Source organism: Megalobrama amblycephala, linkage group LG4 (genome assembly GCF_018812025.1).
Source record: "Megalobrama amblycephala isolate DHTTF-2021 linkage group LG4, ASM1881202v1, whole genome shotgun sequence".
In the NCBI taxonomy this organism is placed as follows: domain Eukaryota; kingdom Metazoa; phylum Chordata; class Actinopteri; order Cypriniformes; family Xenocyprididae; genus Megalobrama; species Megalobrama amblycephala.
The window spans coordinates 38,642,320-38,665,907 of record NC_063047.1 but is presented as its reverse complement, the minus strand read 5'-3'; the positions used below and the strand labels follow the sequence as shown (position 1 = coordinate 38,665,907).

Sequence of the window (23,588 nt, the reverse complement as noted above, 5' to 3'; positions counted from 1 at the left end):
TGGAGAACAATCCTGGAATGATTTCCTCAAAAACCTTAATTTCTTTTCAACTGAAGAAAGAAAGAGATTAGCATCTTGGATGACATGGGGGTAAGTAAATTATCAAGAAATGAACTAATCTTTTGGAAAGATATAGAAATGATATAGTGAATGTTTTCTTTTGCTATCGTAGCAGATGGGAACGCAAAAACTAAATTTGTTACAGTTTCCGTTTACCACTTTAGAAGTTTACCCAACTATGACCACTGCCGCATCTGAGAACACCGGAAAAGGGTCCATGTAACATTGTAAAAAGGGTCTATGTAATATTCTTTAATAACTATCTGCATTTTTTATATTTTTTTTTCAAAGTTATATTTTAGTCAGTCTTGTTCCAAACTAACTGAAACATTTTTTATTTTTTTTAATTAGTTTGAAAGTCTTATAAAAATGTCTCTTGTCTCCTGTAGATCATTACAAAGTATGTTTATGAACTCTTGGAGAAAGACTGCAACCTGAAGAAGGAAATCCTTCCTGTAAGTAATGTCTTTTTTCCTCCTCAAAAACTTTAGATGCACAATTTGAATCTAAACAGAGTTATCGTGAAACTGATGCAGTTGTGCTTACCATCGCATAAGATTACAATGGTCTAAATTGTGTGAAAACTAAGTTTTAGAATGATATTCTTCAACACTTCTCAACTCTCCAGGAGAAAATTGCATTTGTTCTGATGGTAAAATTGCGTACGCTCAAGGAGATTCCTAAGGTGTGGTCACTGCATTCATATGAGCAATAATGTTATGATTTCTAGTGCGCTTTTTAAGAGGCGTATCATTAAACTACACATCATTTTTGATAGCGGGTGTTTGCACTTGGTAGACATAGAATTTATATCCTTTTAAAAGCACTGTAAATTACTCTCCATAAATCACCTGAACAATGCTGGCACAGACTTTTATGAGCTGTTTTATTTGTGGAGAGTATTTACCAAATGATGTTCTTGGAGTCTGTATTGTCTTTCGGGAGTTTCATGGGCACAGCTACCTGCGACCAACTGCATTTAGTGCTTAATCCATTTGTTAAAGTCCATTTTAAAGAGGACTACACACAAAATGCATTGTGTTATTTTCGATCATATGATTTTATGCTCATCTCAGAGTTTGCCACATAACTGATCACCACACAGGAAGTATACGCATGTAAAAGTCAAGACGGATTTGTTGCAGTGTAATGAATTCATCAGACGCAGTCAGACAGTGTTGACTTCTCAGCAGCTGGCAGTGTAGCTCAGCATTGAGCGCCGTTCATTAGAAATGATTTCAGGCTCTGACTCACTGCGCTGTTTCTGAGTGTCCTGCCCCACTTTAATAAGAGTAAATATAGTTGTTGACACACATCAGGGGGCAGACAACACAAAAACACCTTTTATAATCGAATCGAGGTTCAGAGTTTGGCAAGTTTGACTGAATGATGATGGATACTTGCTTTCTTGTTTTACTTATGGACAAGCAATAGACCTCTTTATTTACTCCAGCATTGTGAACTCTAGTTTTGAAGTGCTCTAAGTATGTTCAATAATATAGCAGAGACATTTCAGAATTTCCAAATTGCAAATTTCATTGGCTGTAATCTTGTACCCTGCCATAACTGGCGACCGTTTGGCACTGATTATAATATTTATATTCCTTCAGGTTGATGCGACTGAGGGTGAACCGAAAAGCTTTATTTACGTGAGCGAGGATGCCCTCACTAACCCAGAGAAGATCATGGTTCTCATCCAGGGCAGTGGAGTGGTAAGGGCAGGCCAATGGGCTCGACGCCTCATCATTAATGAAGACCTCAACAGTGGGACGCAGATACCCTTCATTAACCGTGCCAAAGAGGTGGGATTTATTCTGTCTTCATTTTTTTTTTTCTTCTTTTTTTTTGAACTGTAAACATGATGTATACAATGTAATTTTTTGTTTTTGTGCTAAAATAGTGTTGGGCGAATTTAATACACTTTATTCCCACAAGTGTGTTTATTAATTATGTATGCTTATGAATTATGAATTTAGATATATACACTACCATCCAAATGCTTTCACTATACCATTCAAATAATTTAAGAAAGAAGTCTCTAAAGCCCAAAGCATACTTCACTTACAGTACAGTGCGCGCGAATTTCGACAGCATTTTTGAAACCGTGCGGTAAGCAAGTACATATACTTGTACGCACAGGTCGCACATGTGCATTTATTTATTTATTTATTTATTTTTTGCAGTAATTAGTTTATCCTCAAGGTGGCAACCGTGCCCTGGGGGCGTTGATTCACAAGGTAGTCAAAGAAAAACTGCATAAACAGAACGGACTGGAACACATGCAAGCTACAGTGATGATGGAGGCCTTCATAGATGAGAGATTGTGCAAAAAGGTTAGACAGTACGCTCATTTGTACAACTCTAGCATGAAAGAATACATGGGTTATAACTCGTGGCGGAGATTGCTCAGAACTGCACGTGCGTCGAATGCCTATGTATGCATACGAGTCAAATGATGTATACTTTGCAAGGCTGTGCATTCGACTGTGCACATACACTAGCGTACGTGTAAAAAAAAAAAAAAAAAAAGTAGTATACCCAGGGCATTATGCACACTAATTCTGCATTTATTTGTTTGTTAAAAACATTCATTTAAATTAAATAAATTATAACAGTTCACATAAAATATGAAGCAGCAAAAACTATTTTAAACATTGACAATAACAGCAAATCAGCATATTAGAATGATTACTGAGGGATCATGTGACACTGAAGACTAGAGTAATGGCTGCTGAATATTCAGCTTTGCCATCACAGGAATAAATTACATTTTAAAATATATTAAAAAAAGAAAATAGTTATTTTAAATTGTAATAATATTTCACAATATTACTGCTTTTACTATATTCTTGGTCAAATAAATACAGCATTAGTGAGCATAAGACATGAGACTTCTTAATTATTCTTAATTATTCCAAACTTTTTTTTAACTTGGAGTGTGTATTTGTATTTTGCTAATTTTATTGCAGATTTAAACTATAATGAGTTAAATCTATATTAATTAATATTAATAATTATTATTATTATTTTATTGTTTATATTGTGGTTTGACCTGTGATGATATTGGCAGGGTGAGTAAATATGTGAACTACTTGCCTGACTGAACCAATAGATTGTTTAATATCAGTGACAGTGATATCACATGCGTGCAGTCTGAGCGACTGCTGTATCTATCTCTATTTTCTCCTCTGTATCCCTCTTTACTCTATCCAATCCATAGATATTTATTTACCCAGCAAAAGGAGCTGTTTTGCTGTTACGTGTGTACTGTAAACTGTAATTTAGATTTTCATTTCTTTTCTCTGTCGGAGGACGTATCCCCGAGTGGAGTTATTTCCGTCCATCGCGGCTAGTCGTTTGTCACGCCGCCCGCCGCTACCTGTGTAATTTCATCGGCCCGTGCGTTCAAATTGACTTAAGGGAGATCTCCCTCGCTCTTCCATCTAAATGTCATAAAACACACATACATACATACACACACACACACACACACACTCTCACTCACTCCCACACTGATGTCTGCAGGCAAAGTCACTTTTCGCACAGCGCCGGGAAAAGACGGACAGGGACGGTGAGTTTGTGTGTGCGGGAGACAGTAAGGTGGCTTATTGCATTTGTGAAGAGGTGCGTTCTGGGGGCGTACTGCGACGGGTTAGACGGAAAGAATGCACGCTGTGCTGTGCCGACCATTTATCATGCTAAATAATGACCCCTGCTTTGCTGTGACATCATCATAATAGCATTTACAGGAAGAGAGATTCCAGAGTTTGTTGCGTGTATATCAGTATGACTGAGGGAATGTGGCTGTCACTTTGCAATATTTGTATTGCTGAAGGGGTGCGGATGTGCTGTCTGATTCTTCATGTGACGGCTCGTGTTTGTGATTTCCTCTGTGATAAACAAGGCCACCTGAGGCCATGTGCCGAATACGCTCTGATCCGAGATCAGTCTGTTGTTTTAGCCTTTGAGATGTGTTATTCTGATGGGAATTGGTAACGTGCTCACAAACCGTTTTCATTGCTCCCTGATCTGTCCTGTGAAGCTTTATTAAAGACTATGGTATAGAAATAAAGCAAGTTGCTCTTACTGTAAATTTGATATGGGCTGTAGTAGACCATTGCCTTCATTAGTACATTTTCAGAGAAAACACTGCAGTTCTTAAAGGAAGATGACTCAGCTGGGTCAAATGAGTTCTGCAGTGGTTTTTGAAGACAGACCAGAAATAATTAACCATTTTGGAAATCAAATAAAAAGAGAAAGAAAACAGCACTGACATTCAGCTGAGGACAAGGCTACTGTAATCAAGCACTCTCTTCAGAGTTTAGTTCAAGGACAAGTTGGAACTTTTCTATTGTTCTCTTATTTAAATATTATTTAAAAATATGTAATATATACTGCCGTTCAAAAGTTTGAGGTTAGTGAGATTTCTTTTCAAAGACCCCCTGTGGTGAAAATTATTTTTTTTAATGCTGTATATATATATCTATGTGGTGTTTTTAATATGCCTTAAGACAAACCATGTACAAATGTGTAAGTCAACACCATTGCTGAGTATTTTCTCCTTAAAACTGCAGTGAAAAATAGACGTGGTTTGAAACTTCTTATGTCACAATCTACTTTGTAACCAACCTTTTAGCATATCATTAACTATGCTGCGAAGCAGGGAGTATACCCCGGTATATTTTTCTGTTGATATGAAACATCGGGTACATTTAGGGTGAATTATGTACATGATGTATATTACGATGTTATGATGAACTATATGCCATTCTCCACTGACGTTATAAGTTGTTCAAAGCGTTTCCAAGGAACATTAGCAACACATTATTAGCTGTTTGATAACATAGTCAAGCAAAAGGCTAATCATATTAACTACCATTATGTGTCAGATGTTGTAGAGAGCGATACATAAAAGGCATTACTATTCTGATACATCGACTTCTAGACGACTTCAGCGTTTACTACAGTAAAGTTGACCGAGTGGATCAGGGAGTCTGACGGCGTCCGAGTCGAGACGGGGCTAATTTGCATATTCATGGTTTCGTGTAATTATTGACTACAGGGGGACTTTAAGATGATATTATTCAGTAAGGATGCATTAAAGAATTAGTTCACTTCTGAATGAAAATTTCCTGATAATTTACTCACCCCCATGTCATCCAAGATGTTTATGCTTTTCCCTCTTCAGTCAAAAAGAAATTTAGGTTTTTGAGGAAAACATTCCAGGATTTTTCTCCATATAGTGGACTTCACTGGGGTTCACCGTGTTGAAAGTCCAAATTGCAGTTTCAATGCAGCTTCAAAGGGCTCTGCACGATCCCAGAAAAGGAATAAGGGTCTAATCTAGTGAAACGATAGGCCATTTTCAAAAAAAAAAGGAAAAAAAAAAAAAAAAAGTACATTTATATACTTTTTAACCACAAATACTCATCTTGCACTTCTCTGTGATCCGCCACTCATGACGTAATCACGTTACAAAGGTCATGCGTGACATAGGTGAAAGTACAGATCCAGTGTATACAAAGCGAACGTGCAAAGATTAAGCCAAACGCCCTTTACAAAAAAAAGATAAAACAAAGATATCGGACAATTTTGAAGTTGGAGGCCCTATATATATATATATATATATATATATGTATATGTGTGTGTATATGTATATATGTATGTATGTGTATATATATATATATATATATATATATATATATATATATATATATATGTGTGTGTGTGTGTATTCCTCGGCTGTAGAATCCTTTTGAAGCTGCAATGAAACTGCAATTTGGACCTTCCACCCAGTGTACCCCACTGAAGTCCACTATATGGAGAAAAATCCTGGAATGTTATATATGATGTTATATCATTTATTATTATTTGGGGAAAAAAGACTAAATTTACATAACTATTAATTTAACATTTCAAGACGTCTTATAAACGCAGTAACTGCTGATCCAGCTGCTGCATGTGTGTAGTAGTTTAGCTGGTCACACACCACTGACTATGTGCTAGTATGTATAAAAGACTGCGCATTATTCCCACATCTACGAGCGTGTGACAGACTATGGGCGTCCACAGAAGGCCGCAGTGGCAGCGCTGGGAAACAGGGCCGGAGTCTGACAGCTGGGCTGCCGAGAGAGTGAATGCGTAAAAACTTGTGTGCGTGTGTGTGTGTGTTTGAGAAAGAAAGCAAGCTTGCTTAATGACAGCTTATTCCTTCATGAGTTTAACTCCTGACAGCCGACAGCTCTGCCTGTTGCATCATGGTAGCAGAATCATTACCTTGTGACCTGTCAAAAGCAGGAGAGTTTGCAGCAGAATAGAGCAAGAAAAAGCTGGAGGAACGAGAGACTGCGAGATTTGGAATTCACTTGTTTTGCAGGTCCGATTTTGAGTACCGTGAAGGTTCGGGTGAGATGTGACCCCTAAAACAGGTTATTAGGATTACGAAGCCTGTTGGCCTTAACTGGCTCAGTTTTTATGCAAGTATGATTACATGTCCCTGGTATATATGTATTTTGTGCGGCAGTATTTTCAAATGGCTGATTTAACCTCTTACGACCAACCCCCTTCTGCTCTCATCTCGTCTCGGCCAGCCTCTCTCTGACAGAGCCGGATTGATTGCTCACTCAGAGCATCTTGTTTAAGCCTGCAGTTACTCTGACATTGACCCAGCCAAAATGTAGCCGAGGCTAACGTGAGGACGTGACTGGAAAGGTGAGAGAATTTTTCTCTCTCTGTCTCTCTGATGCAGGAAGCTTGAGATCTTTTTCCCTCTAGTGGCTTTCAGGAAGCATGAGTGAAAACGAGCTCTTGACAGAGGCAATAAATATACTGCAACTCTTCCAACACCTCTCTCTCCCTCCTTCCCTCCTAGTATGTTCACTCACTCGTTCCATGCTTTATTCAGTTTTCCTCATCCCTGTTATCCCATCCAATCTTATTTTACTTATATGTAATATACAGTTGCAGGATTTTTTCCCCCCTACCCCTTCTCTTTTTTCTGACTTTGTTCAGAAAGGAATGCTTGCATACTGCATTTTCTTTTGTATTTAATCTTTTAAAACTTTTTTATATTATGTTAAACAATGCGCAATATTTAAGCTTGTGTGAAGCATCCTGTCTAGGTTTATTCTGCGATGATGACCAGCTGACTGTAATTACTATCATTATTATTTTTCCTAAGTTTATAAATAAGTAAATAAATTGAAATAAGTAAATAAATTAAAATTTAAGTGCATATTCAAGGTGAAATTATTTTATTACATGGGAATAAATAGGTTTGCTAGGTGATGAAATTTGTCCACCTACAAACACTATCATTCAAAAGTTTGGTGTTGATACGTTTTTTGTTTCGTTTTGTTTTGTTGTTTTGTTTTGTTGTTTTTCATTTCGTTGTGTTTTGAAGCGGGTTAGTCTTTTATTCTCACCAAGGCTACATTTATTTGATCAAAAATACAGTAAAAACAGAAATATTGTGAAATATTAATACAATTGTTTTTGTTTTAATATATTATAAAATGTAATTTATTCCTATGATGACAAAGCTGAATTTTCAGCAGCTATTGCTTCAGTCTTCGGTGTCACATGATCCTTCAGAAATCATTCTAATATGATGATTTGCTGCTCAAGAAACATTTATTATGATTATCATTATTATTATGTTTTTGTGGAAACTGTGATCCTTTTTTTCAGGGTTCTTTGATTTAATAGAGAGTGCAAAAGAACAACATGTATTTGAAATAGCAACATTTTGTAAGATTATGTCTTTACTGTCACTTCTGATTAATCTAATGCATCCTTGCTAATTACAAGTATTCAATCAATCAATCAATCAATCAATCAATAAATAAAACTTACTGGGCCCCAAACTTCCAGAGAGCTGTTATCAGGTTCTGTTTGGGGGACTTGAAAGACCGAGTACATCACATTATGGGATGCAGTATTCCTTATGCTCATTTTGTCAAATGTAGTAGGTCATCCATGCATAGAGAAAATGTACAAACTTTGTACAGTATGCATACTGCAAAAAATTATGAATGTAGTATGTGTGGTATGCTATTCTGAACATTGCCCCACTCATCCTCTAGTCTATTATTCTATTATTTTCCCATGTATTTTCCTTTCACCTGTTCTTTCCCCATCCATGTTTTCTCTGCTCCAATCTCTGGCCTGTGTGTTTGTTTTTTCTTGCTGTTGCTTTGACCTGCACCCCCTCTGTAAACTCTACCCCCTTCCTCCCTGACCCAAATCGACCCCCATATAGCTTTCTCTCTCATATCCCAAACCTCCCCTCGCTGCTGACAGTCGGTTCCCTGCTTAAAAAAAAGAAAACGTCAGAAAAAGGAATAAAAAAGGGCAACTGCATTTCATTAAGAATAAAGTCTTTAATAAAAAATAAGATCCCTATCCCCCCCATCACCCCCCCTCCCTGTTCTTGTTAGTCAGTTAGAAGCGACTCTGGAGACTTGCTAGAAAGAAAGAGGGGGTGTGGTGTTTTCAAAAGTGTGTCAAAAGCCTAGGGGTTTGTATCTGCCCAGAATTTCAATGGGAGGCTGAAAGGGGGCCGGGAAGCGGGCAAACTCAAACACAGGAATCTTGTTTAATTTCTGTCATGTTGCTCTTTTTTTCACCAGATTGATGTCTTTTTCAAAATCGGCTCACTATCTCTCCCTCTCTCCCTCTGTCATTTGCAGATGCGGTGTGATACTGTATGCCATCTCTGTCCTCTCTGCCTTAAATCCCTTAAGTTTCCTGCTTCCTTTTTTCATCTTCTCTCCTTACTGACTGGGGACCTGAGTTCTTTTTTTCTTCTTCTCCATTTATGATTATCAGTCGATCCATAACTCGCTTGCTAAGGGCTGGCCTTTAGCATCAGAGACGCTGCGCTTCCTGTATACGGGGGGAAACGGGTGCCCCACAGTGACGTTAACTAGATATAGAGCCGTGCGTCGGGACACCGAGGGTAAGCGCGGCCCAGCATGGGGGTAACGTGTTCTCCATCTTGCTGGAAGGTGCAGCATTTCCTGCAGTTAAAATCAATGAACTTGACACCTTCAAAGGGCCATGTGAGGGAGCGACTTGCTCTAGGGTTAAAACTCTTTTAAATAGCCCCCTGCGGGATTCACCGCTGTCAATAAAATGCAATAATTACCACACCCCGGCCTGGGAAGAGTGCAGGCAGGCTGGGCTAAATTAAAAATTGATCAGAAAGAGGAGAAAACATTATTTTTGTGGCCCTATTCCCCAGTCTTTACCGTGCTGAGTCTCATCAGCGAACTGGCTGTAGTTTCTCCTGCTTCCCATTTTACGATTTCCACCACTCTCTCGCTCTCCGACGAGCGATTTACCGTGTCGTTAGATGTTAAAAGATTTATTTGGCATTTAATTGTCCTGATGGTGAGGTGTGTTGCAGACGAGGCTGGGTTTATGAGTCGGCGTTCCTCTATGCAGGCGTGGGCATTGAGAGCGGTCTCTGCATTTATTGATTGCCGCCTAATTTTGTCTGACTCTCCCTACCTCCGTACCTTCATCTGACAGTCAGAATAGGTATCAGATGCTCATCCGTATAGGTATCTGTCATCTTATTTTCACACAGACACATCTTAGCTAAGAGCAAGATGTTTTTCATTACACACACATACATAACCATATTCAAATGTCACTTGCTCATCATATCCCACCAGATATTGTTCTGATGCTGTCTAGACCATCAGACAAGCTGCTTGCATCATTGCTCAAAGATTTATGGGCCATCACTTGTGTGGTGGGATAATGTCATAGAAAGGGGGTGGGGGTACTAGTAAAGTGCTATGTAAGTATTACATTTTTACAGGGACCACAAGGTTCTGGAGTAAATACTATTAGAGTAAATACTTTTGAATGCACATTATTTATATTTAATATAATATTTAAATTATTTGTATTTTAATATAACTCTTCTTCTTCTTCTTCTTCTTCTTCTTCTTCTTCTTCTTCTTCTTCTTCTTCTTCTTCTTATATATTATTATTTTTGTCTAAAGGCCTTAATAATAATAAAAAAACAAAGATATGACATCCAAAGTATATAATACAGTACAACTAGATCTATTTTATTGAATCCAAAAGGTTTAATTATATTTTGCTACATAGCAAGGTATTTTAAAGATTAAGAAGTGTCAAAAGGTCATTTGGTTTAACCGTCCAAAGGACAATACAGCCATTCTATTTGTGATTGAAATATCTTAAAATGTAATAAATGTGTGTATATACACTGTATATAAATATATTCTGGCATGATCATATACCAACTAATAAAATGCTATTAAAATTGCAACATGCAAAATAGTATTAAAATTATGTCTCGAAGTCATTGCTTTATGAGAAAGAATGTCCGGAAAAATTAATTTAATTGATGTCATCTGGAGTAATCAATATAAAGGGACCATTTTGTCATGCTGTCAATATCATGTGACAGGATGTGACATCATTCAGACACCTGCAAAGGACCACATGGTCATGAAGCAAAGTAACTAACTCTCTCTTAACTATTTGAAAAATTCATGTTTTCACTTGCTCATATGCATATCCCAAAATATCAGGTCATTCGGTACAACCGCTATAAAACATTGAAAATGTTGTAATATTTAAAAAAAACAAACAAAACAAAAACAAAAACAAAAAAACTTGTGCTAAATATAAAATCCTTTATTGTCCTTTAGCTAGCTAGCGTTAACTAAGTAGCTAGCTAGATATCAGCCTGTAAGCATTGTTTGAAAATATCGTCATTCGGTATAACCAAAAGTGTCATTCGGTAAAACTGAAATTTTGGTTAAACCGAATGACTTTTTTGGTGACACATTTTGTCCAGCTTGTAAAAAATGACAAAAGCAGTGCTAATTGATTATAAAAAGAAATAATAAATAAATACATAAAAAAACACAGTATCATTGTTAACATTTAATAAAACTTGAAAATTAAGTATATCTCTGTTGTTTTTTTGTTTTGTTTTTTTACACTTTTAAAAACCTTATTTGTCAATGACCCATATACTTATATACTTTTAATAATACAACTTTTAATAAAAAAAAATTCACCACCACAACAAAAAAAATGTTTTATTATTAAAAGTTCACATTTTTGAGAGCTTATTGACCTTGACACACAGCCACAAGTCTTCAGGGGTCCTCTCTGTTGTATTTCCTGTTTTTGTTTTTCTTATTCCATGTTGGTTGAACCACATGAATTTTGTAGATCCCACCACATGACTATTTCAAAATGTTTTGATCAGCAATGAAGCAGTTTTTTCGTTACCTTTTTGCTTTGTTGTAATATTAAGACAGTTGTATCACTGTGACATTTTTATTGAATTTAATTCCGAAATTCATACTACTCATAGAAGTGTATTTAAGTTACAGTATTTTATGTCTATTGAATTAGAGATCCAGACCAAAAGAGCATCATGTCATTGACCCATATTCCAAAGTACCATAATACTACTATCTGATACCATTGTATTATTTATTTATGTTTTACTTAGTTTTTGTAAAACAAAAAGACATTAAATGGACCAAAGCAGGAATCCATTATGAAACATTATTGGAGATCGTTCACTTATTAGCAAAGTGTTGATAATTGGATTCTGCTGCAAAATGAACTAATGATATGGTGGCAGAGTCAGCCGGCGAGGTGTGTGTAGTAGGTCGTTCTGCGCTGCGGGCAGTGTGTGAATGTCCCAATGGGATGGCCTTGTTTAGATTCTCTCATACAACGCCTGTGGCAGTATATGAGGTAGGTCTTCGCTCACTCTCTCCCAGGGACGACTCTCTGAGGTTGAATGAAGTGTTTGTGTGAGTGTGACAGAAGGGACGAGAAAAAGATAGCGATATAAAATATAACTCAGTACTATTAATAGAGTCCCTTTTATTGTCCAGTATATCAATCTTTAACAACATACTCGAGCAGGAATTCGACCAGAACGAACATATTGATTAGAATTTCTCTTTGTGTTCTTGGCAGTCTTAAGGGCTCTTCTGTTGTCCTGGATCTGTAAAATTTTCCATGCCGTCCTCTCTCCACTGCGCTTTGTCGAGGTCAGGGTAACCGACTTGCCAAAGTTTTGTCAGGAAATTGAGTTTATGGGGGAAATAGAAATGAAGCCATGTGGCTATCCGTGGAGGACTGCTCAGGAGGTCAAAGTTCAGCCTAGCTGCAAAAAAAAGAAACATGCCAGAGTTGCTCTCCGGGCAAATTGGCTCATTTTGCGAGTGCTTGATCGATGGGGAGGAACCGTTGGCGCAAATAGGGGTTAACTGGGTCTTGGCCATATTCTGTGGTTCAATGAAAGAGGAAAACAAATGTATGTATGTATGTTTTTTTTTTTTTTCACCTCACATTACTGGAAGATGAAAATAAATATGGGAGAGGGATGGCTGTTCTCAAGGACCTTTGGCTAACATTCAGATGTCCAGAGACCTTCACTTCACTAAGGCTAGTGCATGATAATGAAGATGGACCATGTGGCCCCGTTCCAAATGTTTTGAATAGCTGCCACTCTTTTATGAACACAGCTCTTTAGAAGATCGACTGGTTCAGAAGATATCGGCATTTCAGCAGCTGCTCTGATCCAAATCTGCAGTATGAATGATTTGAAGTCTTTTTGCATAGAGATATAAACAACGATCTTGTTTGCATTACTAACTGCAGATATGGTTAATGGTAATCGCTTTCGTAATTTGTTTTGTTAGAAGTGATGTTAGAAAAATCATTTTAATGACAATTCTAGGTACAGTAGATCACAAATCATATACTCAGGTGTGGTTTACAATGGTTGAAAATTAAAGAGTTAGTTCACCCAAAAATGAAAATTCTGTTATCAATTACTCGTCCTCATGTCATTCCAAACCCGTAAGCCATAAGAAGCTCAACCGAACCTGAATGACGCACAAGAACAAACCTCTTCTGGAAACTCAAACGTGCTGCATAACCAATGAGGATCGTTCTTGCGAGTTACGCAGCGCGTTTGAGCTTCCGTTCTTGCGCGTCATTCAGGTTTGGTTGAGCTTCTGCTTATGATCGCTGATCAATGTTTATATGTGAGTAAAAGCCTAAATTAAATGGAGTAAACCACTTAGTTTTACGATCTCTTTACAAACTTTTTGAAGCATCAAATTCTATTTGTCTATGGAAGGACTGAAAGCTCTCAGATTTCATCAAAAATATCTTCATTTGCGTTCCGAAGATGAAAGAAAGTCTCGGGTTTGGAACGACATGAAAGGAGTGTCATTAAAGGGTTAGTTCACCCAAAAATGAAAATTCTGTTATTAATTAATCACCCTCATGCCGTTCCACGCTCGTAAGACCTTCGTTCATCTTCGGAACACAAATTAAGATATTTTTGATAAAATCCGATGGCTCAGTGAGGCTTCCATTGCCAGCAAGATAATTAACACTTTCAATGTCAAAAAAGCTACTAAAGACATATTTAAAACAGTTCATGTGACTACAGTGGTTCAACCTTAATGTTGTGAAGTGACGAAAATACTTTTTGTACACCAAAAAACAAAATAGCGACTTTATTCAACGATATCTAGTGAGATATCTAGATTTCACACTGCTTCATGAAGCTTCAAACCTTTACAAATCTTTTGTTTCGAATCAGTGGTTCGAAGCGTGTATCAAACTGCCAAAGTCACGCCCCCCAGTGGTGAACCATTGAAATTTTGAAACATTTATGATTTATAATAAAGCCTCATTTACTGAAATCATGTGACTTTGGCAGTGTGATACACTCCGAACTACTGATTCGAAATAAAAGATTTGTAAAGCTTCGAAGCTTCATGAAGCAGTGTTTTGAAATCGCCCATCACTAGATATTGTTGAATAAAGTTATATATATTTTTTTTTTTGGTGCACAAAAAGTATTCTCGTTACTTCATAACATTAAGGTTGAACCACTGTAGTCACATGAACTGTTTTAAATATGCTTTTAGTAGCTTTCTGGGCATCTGAAAGTGTTAATTATCTTGCTGGCAATGGAGGCCTCACTGAGCCATCAGATTTTATCAAAAAAAAAAAAAAAAAAAATTGTGTTCTGAAGATGAACAAAGGTCTAACGGGAGTGGAATGACATGAGGGTGAGTGATTAATGACAGAAGTTTTGTTTTTGGGTGAACTAACCCTTTAAATTCTGGTTTCTTTAGTTACCCATTCATTTCTATGGAGAAAATGAAGAGAAATATCAAACAGATTTGGGTAATTTTAGATTCCCCCCCCCCCATGGGTCTCCTTGTTGACTTTATCTTTAGGTAATCCATTCACAAGTTGACTTTCCTGAAGTCTAAGCGAGTCAAAACACTGTGGTTTATGATAGACTTTACTCTCTTTGATGGTTTGATGGCCCCGCCCCCAAACTCAAGCCATTGGCTGGGACATAAATTAACATGTCAGTCTGCTCAGCCTCCTCAAATGAACAAAGCAATATTTTGCAAGTGTCATTGTTTTGACTTTTCAGTCAACCTATTGCTTATAACTGACTGAACAAATTAAGCAGGGGTAAAAATATTCAGACAGAGAAAAAATATCTTTAAATGTTATTTATCTAGCCTTTGGTATTGTGTATATAGCCCCATCAAATTGGGCTAAATAGGTGGAATAATTATATATCCAAAGGTTAAATCTAGTGGCACCACTGACCTTCTTTTCTGCTAACACACACCTGTCAGACAGCCGCTTAGAGAAGGAGAGGCTTTTGTCAGGAAATATTCAGCTCTATTACCACCACCTGTGAATGAGCTCCTGAGACCTGGGAAAAAGCAAGCTTCTGAAACAAATCATTGTGTGTGTGTGTGTGAGAGAGCGCCCATGTGTGTGTGCAGACCTGTCACTCGCTCTCTTGGCTGAAAGTCAGTGGCGTCGTCGGGTGAAAGCGTGGGGGAGACATCAGCATTCGGGCGATGTCACCAAGCCCCTGTGCACCGGGAGCAGCCAGACGCTCCGACAGGCGTACCTGCTTCCCCTCCGAGACATGCGCACACACACACACACACTCCAAGTGTCCTTGAGAGTCACTGACAACCTCTCCATAAGCATAAAGAAGCCAAACTCTGTCATTGCCAGGATCAGTCCCTTGGTGGAAGTGTGTGTGTGTTTGAAGGGCTTTTTTCGCCTGGCTATGGACAGTCAAAGAAAAGGGTATTAAACCTGTCTGAAAGTGTCTAATTGACTTTTGGAGGAATCCCAGAGCTTTGAGGTGTCACCGTTGGAAATCTGACTTGGGGAAGTCCCACTCGCACAGGGCGAGTCACGTTCACTTGACAGTCACTGGCACTTCTGGACAGTTCTCTTAGCGGTGTCTTCCTGGCACTCCCTAGGGTTAAAGAGTTGAGATTACTGTGGACAGACACATGGCTGGTCTCAATGTGTCACTTCCTCAAGCAGCTGCTCATACTTTCTCTTCAATCTCATGCCAACACAAGGTCAACAGTGAATATTGGATGGGCAGGAAGTACCATGTGAATTGATGGCCACTTACTTAATCTGTAGTTTAAAGCTTTTTTAGGGTGATTTTTTGGGCATTGATTTAGCTTTTGTGTAATGGCCTGTTTACACCTGGTCAGTTTTTACTGCATTTTTACTGATTGGATAGCTATTTGATTTGTTAAAACGGTTCCATTTACACTTGGCCACATAATGTGTCTCCCCAAAGCGAATATAAATCCGATCTAAAATTCCCGTGATGTATGCAAATTTAATGGAGTTCAAGTCAATGAAAGCAACAGATGTGAGCTGCATTTTAGTTATCAACGGCTAATTTTAAGATCAAAGACCGCAGTAGGAGAAAAAGTGGCATCAGCACTGGTAAGATCATTTATTCTCAATACTTTTAATGAAGACGATTGTGTGTTAAGCAGCTACTGTACGACTTACTTTCAGTTTCATTTGCGGCAATTTGTGTGTTGGCTTGCTGAAGAGATACTCAGCTACTCATCTGCAGCGCTGTGTGTTACAGTGCTGTCACATCTGTCTATAACGTCATATAGCCTATAACACTCTCTCACGTGTTTTATTTCTTTTTTAACATTTTGGTAGGAGTAAAATTTACATATGTGGTTTCAACAACCAGATGCATTTACGCTTGTCCTGTTTTGTCTGGAATGCATCCCAGACCACCTACTGAAGTGGTTTGAGTGATCAGATTTAAATCCGTCTCAAAAGCATTTCGGAGGGCATTTACACCTGGTCTTATCACGATCGGATAGCTATCCAAATCAGAGAAAATTCATGAAGTGACCAGGTGTAAATAGGCCCTAAGTGTTATTTACTGTAAATCAGTGTTGGGGCAGCTACTTTTAAACTGTACCTCGTGTTTTTGTAAACTACGAACTACAAATTTAAAGTAGCTAATCTACTGCTAAGCTACTCTTTCGAAAAAGTATTCGGCTTCACTACAAGCTATTAACAAAATGTAACTAAGTACATTGAAATTATGAGTATGGTGTTAAATACTTTTAATATATAAAGATTTAATATTATAAATATATAAAGATAACTGTTTTGTAATCAAAGCAGTATTTATTTGGTACAAAAATAGGATCTTAATTAGGATGATAGCATAAAACTTTAATTATAAAGCGGATAGTTCCGGCCCTTGATTCTGGTTGAGCTGCGTTCGAAGCCGTTGTAAAATTACCGAAACCATACAGCCGACCGCATTACATAACATAAGTATCGCTGCGCCACTGAGTGTGTATGTTGTTGCGTCTGTCTTAGCAACCACTCTTAGCAAAGTAAACAGTATGTTTGTTCACATTGATTTTGTTCATTGAAGCACTGCATTATGAAGAGTATTGTGAGAGAGATATCGAGTGACCAAGTGTATTACCTGCATTCATATTTAACATTTTCCTTCAGGTCAGTCCTATGTTCATAATAAAAAATTCTGTTTGAATGTCTGCTGCGATCTTGTCCTTTTAACATTTAATGGGTTTGTCCATGCTCTGCTGACACTGACAGCGCTAGTCAAAGCATTTGTCATTGCGTCTTGTTCCGTGTTCACAACAGGTTTCAATATAAAAGTCTTTGTGACTGAGTGACTCGCTCATAAAGACAATCTTTGCCACCATCTAATGGCATAATAAATGTATCTTCTGTGGCTGTTCATGGTCAGGGACTATTTTTTTCCAGCGGAAGGAAGGCTTTTAATGATTTTACTTCATGAAAGTTGCATTGATACATACTTTTTGGCTTTAATATTTGTATTGTGATAACTGTTTTATAAAAGCAATAAGCCCTGCGAAGCTGTGGTTTACAGTGAATTTATAACAGCTAAGGGGTTTTAGGCGCTCCACCTTGCGCCTAAAAACGGCCCTTAGGTGTTATAAATTCTCTGTAACCACAGCTTCGCAGGGCTTATTGCTTTATTTTACACCAAACAGTCCAACAGAAACGATCCACTGACTTTTTGGTTTTAAATACACTGTAAAAAATAACTGTAAATAATACTTTGATTTTTCAATTTTAAAGGTGCCGTAGAACGTCTTTTTAAAATATGTAATATAAGTCTAAGGTGTCCCCTGAATGCGTCTATGAAGTTTCAGCTCAAAATACCCCATAGATTTTATTTTTTTTTTATTCATTTTTTTAATTGCCTATTTTGGGGCATCATTAAATATGCGCCGATTCAGGCTGTGCGGCCCCTTTAAATCTCGTGCTCCCCACCCCCGGAGCTTGCGCTTGCCTTAACCAGCATAAACAAAGTTCACACAGCTAATATAACCCTCGAAATGGATCTTTACAAAGTGTTCGTCATGCAGCATGTCTAATCGCGTAAGTATGGTATTTATTTGGAAGTTTACATTTGATTCTGAATGAGTTTGATAGTATGCTCTGTGGCTAAAGCTAACATTACACACTGTTGGAGAGATTTATAAAGAATGAAGTTGTGTTTATGAATTATACCGACTGCAAGTGTTTAAAAAATTAAAATAACGACAGTCTTGTCTCCGTGAATACAGTAATAAACAATGGTAACTTTAACCACATTTAACAGTACATTAGCAACATGCTAACGAAACATTTAGAAAGGCAATTTACAAATATCACTAAAAATATCATGTTATCATGGATCATGTGAGTTATTATTGCTCCATCTGCCATTTTTCGCTATTGTTCTTGCTTGCTTACCTAGTCTGATGATTCAGCTGTGCACAGATCCAGACTGCCTGCCCTTGTCTAATGCCTTGAACATAGGCTGGCATATGCAAATATTGGGGGGCGTATACCCCGACTGTTGCGTCACAGTCAGTGTTATGTTGAGATTCGCCTGTTCTTCGGAGGTCTTTTAAACAAATTAGATTTATATAAGAAGGAGGAAACAACAGTGTTTGAGACTCACTGTATGTCATTTCCATGTACTGAACTCTTGTTATTTAACTATGGCAAGATAAATTCAATTTTTAATTCTAGGGCACCTTTAAGCGTATTTACATAATAAACTTTTTTAAGCTGAAATCTTATTGTACAGGTATTACTTTCCATCTTGTGTCATTTGACCTTTTATTATTGTCATTATTAGAACTATAATAGTTTTGTGCATATCAAGGTTATTTACAGTGGCCGAGAGAGCTCAATGCACTGCAACTGAAGAAAACGCATACAAATAGAAAAAACACCAACAACATCAGTTTGACAACACGTGCCGAAAATACTCACAATGCAACCAAATACAGAAACGCGCTGCAAATACTCACAATGCACATACAATCAGGATGTTAATATAAACAAACAAACAAAACTCACCTTTCAACAACATCACTGAGAGTAGACATTGAACAATAAGCATGTCTCAGCCAGGTTCATCACTTGTTGGTTTTCCTTTGAAACATTTCTGTTGTGGTCTATGCTATTTGCAGCATGATTCTGTATTTGGTTGCGATGTTAGTATTTGCAGCACGTGTTGTCAAACTGATGAAGATGTTTTTTTTTTTTTTTATTTGCTGATACTTTCTCAGTTGCAACATGTTGAGCTGTCTCGCTCACCGTAGTTATGGTTGATTAGGCTATTTATCTGTTAAATATCTGTAATTTACTCAAGTGATGAACTGGACCTTAGCATCTATATTGCAATGAAATGCTTCAGATCAGTGTTTTGTGGACATGAACCTAAACCAAGCTAAATAAACAGGGGTTCCTTAAAACTTTATTTTGTTTGTCAAATTCCTAATAGAAATAGATCTAGTACATGCAATACAAACCCACCCAATACCTAAACACATGCACATTAGATTATCAGAAATTATTTAATTGTTTATGAGAAAATTCTCTTTGAGAGACGTCTTTCACTGTGCAGTATAGCTCTGGAACTAGATTTAGACTAACATGAGGCTAAGTGTCAGTACACATACACGTAAGAGACTCTGCGGCTGATAAGCGGACCCCCAGGGGAGTAAAAGTGCTCCGTTCAAGTGTGTGTGTGTCTGTTTAGACACATTTCCACCAGTGCGAGGCCCAAAGCCACCTCCTGTCAACTGTATATACACACACATACACACACAAATTCTCACTCCGCCCAGGGAATATGTGTGTGCGATGTCTGTGTGTGTGTGTGTGTGTGTGTGTGTGTGTGTGTGTCAGCAACAGCACCCTGGGCCTGGATTTCTGCAGGATCAACAGGGCTAATTATAGTGATGCACTGACACCTTTCTAGTGCCTTTTCAATCACCTCCCACTGCCAGGTGCCTCACTGCCTCAAGCTCCCCCTTCGCCTGTTTGTGTGTGTATGTGTGAGAGCTCATGAGTGTTTGCTCAAAAGTTTGTGTGTGTATGAACAGGAGTTAGTGGTGATGGTGGTCGTGGGTGTGTGTTTTTATGTGTGACTTGCAAAGAGTTGGTGAGAAGTTTGCAAAGGTGTGTGCTAGAGAAGTTATGAGATGTGTCTTAAAATGCTTGAAAGATGTTAGTTGCTGTATTTAGAGAGCTTTATAGAGCCTATTTTTTTTTTTTTTTTTTTCTGCGTCTTTTTTTGGGGGGGGGGGGCTGTTATATATGTGCTTAATATTGATTATTTGTGTGCATGTTGTCTATTGGAGGATGTTGATGACTTAAGGCTTTTGTAGGTCTAATGGTGAATAATTGTGGACAATTTACCTATTTCTGTAAAAGTGTGTAAACATGTCATCTTAAGACAATTGACCCTTCGCAGGGAGTTTGATTGACAAGCGATCTAACCAATCATAGCAGAATCCGCCATTTTGTCTAACAAAGCAGTCAGGAGTTAGAAGATTAACCTCGGTGGACTTAAACTTGAAAAATGGTGTGTATTTACGTCTTTCCGCATTTGAAACAACATTCCTTCTCATGTTCATTAATGTTTATTTGATGCTATAAATGAACTAGTAGGAAGAGATGATCGGTTTACTAGCCTCTTGAGCTGAGGCGCTACAGCAATCTGTCACGACACAGTAAAGAGCCACAAAACAGTTTTTATTGTTTGAATTTCTTACAAAAACTACAGTTTGAAAGCTGGGACTTTGTTCAAAGGATTAGTCCACTTTTAAATACACTTTTCCTGATAAATTTACTCACCCCCATGTCATCCAAGATGTTCATGTCTTTCTTTCGTCAGTCGAAAAGAAATGAAGGTTTTTGAGGAAAATATTCCAGGATCTATTTATCTTAAATCTTTATTTATTTATCCTATTCTACTTACGGAACGAAAGTAGAATAGGCGATATTTTGTTTATAAAGCATAAACCGTTGTATTTTTTTCGAAAATGACCGATCGATTCGCTAGATAAGAGCCTTTATTACTCATCTGGTATCGTTTAAAGCCCTTGAAGCTGCACTGAAACTGTAATTTTGACCTTCAACCTGTTGGTAGCCATTGAAACCCACTGTAAGGAGAATAATCCTGGAATGTTTTCCTCAAAAACCTTCTTTTCTTTTCGACTGACAAAAGAAAGACATGAACATCTTGGATGACATGGGGGTGAGTAAATTTATCAGGAAAAGTGTATTTAAAAGTGGACTAATCCTTTAATATCATAAGTAACCTGCTTTGTTTTGTCTGTCAACGTGTGGTCAGTATCCTCTTTGCTCCACAATGTATTTTTCACTGTGTGTGGTGTGACAGCGCCACAGCTTGTCGGACAAAGCTAAGGGCGGGTCTTTGCGAAGGGTCAATTAAGCTTCACTATATATATATATAGTATTCTTGCTGATACAATCAAACATTTATTAAGGAAAAGTCTAAATATAAATGGAATAAGTACATAAAATGCCTAATATTAAAGATGAACGAGAAACAGTGAGTGATCTTTGTTTGCAGCAAAAGAGCAAATGCCAGTCTATCTGGGTTTATGAAACCATTCAGGCTCGGAGTCAGCACAGCGAGTATGACCGTATGTACGCGGAGACATATCATAAATTATAGGACAGTTGCTTAATGCTAAAATGAGCTTCTCCATCTTGCCTCGGCACTGAAGAGCGATGGATCATGCGCGCTCCACACTCCTATTGGTGACCGCTCCCGAAAATTGCGCTTCATTTGCATAAAGTTGAACAGATCTCAACTTTGTCACGTCACTGGACACATCCCATCCGGTCGCCAACAGTCACCAGCTCTCCATTGAAATTAATGGGATTGTGTCGCTTTGTCACTGCGTGTCGCTGGTAGTGTGAATGCACCTTTAGGCTGCTACCACTTTAAGAGCGAATGCATGGCTCCTTTATACTATTACACATGCTTTTCCTTTCTCAACTGTTTACGTTCAATTAAGACACACGTGAGTGTGTATTCAACTGTTGAAGCCCAATTATGTGGCAGAAAGATATCAGTTCACTACTCACACGCTCTATAAGAAGTGACTTCATGTGTGGGCGTTGCTCAGACAGCGCTCAGAAACAGTCTCTCAGACACGTTCACATATAGTTAACTTGTTATAAATGAGTTATCTTTCTCTGCATATTGCACTTTGTAAACGCATGTAAACGATAAGCGTTCATGCAGCAGAGCAAAGTCATGTGAGCGTAACCGCAATAGAGACGATAGTCCAAAATCTCCACCGGTTAATCGTACCTACCGGTATATCGCCCACTCCTAATGTAAGGGCCCTGTTTTAACGATCTAAGTGCATGGTCTGAAGCGCATGGCACAGGTGCACTTAGGCTAGTTTAACGATGGAAAAAATAGTCGGCGAGCCAGGCGCATGGTCCAAAAGGGTTGTACCTAGTCTCTTAATGAGTCATGGGTGTCTTTTGGGCGTACCGTGCAATAAACCAATCAGAGTGTCATCTCCCTTTTAAAAGCCAGGTGTGCTTGCACCATGGCAGATTGCTATTTACATGGTGGAATATAGACACCCTCAACCTGATGAGTTTAAATACATGTGTGTATTGCCACGATTAGTCAAATAATTAGCCAATTTCATTCGTCATTACTGCAAATAGGTAATTCTAATACGTGCAATGACTATCCATTATGACATGTAGGCATTTTTATCTTTATGTACACAATAATAATCTTTTACATTGTAATCATTTTTGTTTTTAATATTTGGCATATTTGTGTGCTGCTGCACATCCCTGTGTGTGTAACATTTGACTTTAGACCAGGTTTTTGTTGGTCAATAGAGCAGTAATTTTCAGTTGCCTCAAAATAGCAACACGCCAACAATGCGCCTGAACACACTTCGTTTTCAGACCAGCACACCCATGGGCGAACATATGGGCGCGAGTGCATTTGCTGTTTAAACAACGTGGGTGCTGGATGTAAAAATTATAACTGCGTCAGGCTAAAACTAGCAAAAAAAAAAACTCATGTGTTGCACCCGGTGGCGAATTGCACCGGGTGTATGATAGGGCCCTTAATCTTACTGACGTTGTGAGGGGGATATTGTTATTTTAGTTAAGCACCTTTATTAACTGAGATTCAGATGTGTATGGAACACAAAAGAAAATATTTTGAAAAATGTCATAAAGGTTTGGAAGCAGATGAGGGTGAGTACATGACAGACTTGTCATGTTTGGGCGAACTATCCCTTTAAGCAGGGCAGAGCCTCTAATGGGAAACATTGATGTTATTTACTGTTTCACTCAACTCATGTCACTTTTGTCTCATGTGGTGCCACCCCTGGGTCATCAGGTCTGATTTGTGTTGGGACGCACAACACACACATAAACATGTCATCATTCTTTTCTTTGTGTTGACATACCCTGTGTTTCCTTTAAGCTCACGTAGCTCTATCTTATCCTCCACTGTTATTTAAGCCTGACAACAGCACCAGAGTCTGTAGTCGTCCATGTCATCATCATAGTGCTATGTGTCATTACCCATGCATATGCTGACAGTGTATCCCTTATCCCTCTCAGGACTCTGGTGAGCTCTGCTGACTTGTTTGCGCTTATGTCAAGTTTTTTGGTTACGAGGCGCACCGTACGCTGTCATGTGCTGTCACCCTCTTCCTCCCAAGGTAGTCAGTCATTGGAACGGCAACCCCTCAATCCCACGTTTGGAAATCAACACAGACATGTCATCAGCTGAGCCAGTGAAGGGAAGA

At 38.2% G+C, this 23,588-nt stretch overlaps 1 protein-coding gene across 4 annotated transcripts in view; it reads left to right on the top strand.

The window, feature by feature from the left end:
- fam172a (family with sequence similarity 172 member A) overlaps nt 1–23,588 on the top strand; it is a 209,896-nt gene that overhangs the window by 26,161 nt on the left and 160,147 nt on the right. For all 4 annotated transcript variants that reach the window (XM_048189169.1, XM_048189172.1, XM_048189171.1 and 1 more), the window contains exons 5-6: nt 450–515; nt 1,671–1,862. In XM_048189169.1, the coding sequence (XP_048045126.1) occupies nt 450–515; nt 1,671–1,862 (258 nt within the window). The remainder of the gene's footprint in view (nt 1–449; nt 516–1,670; nt 1,863–23,588) is intronic.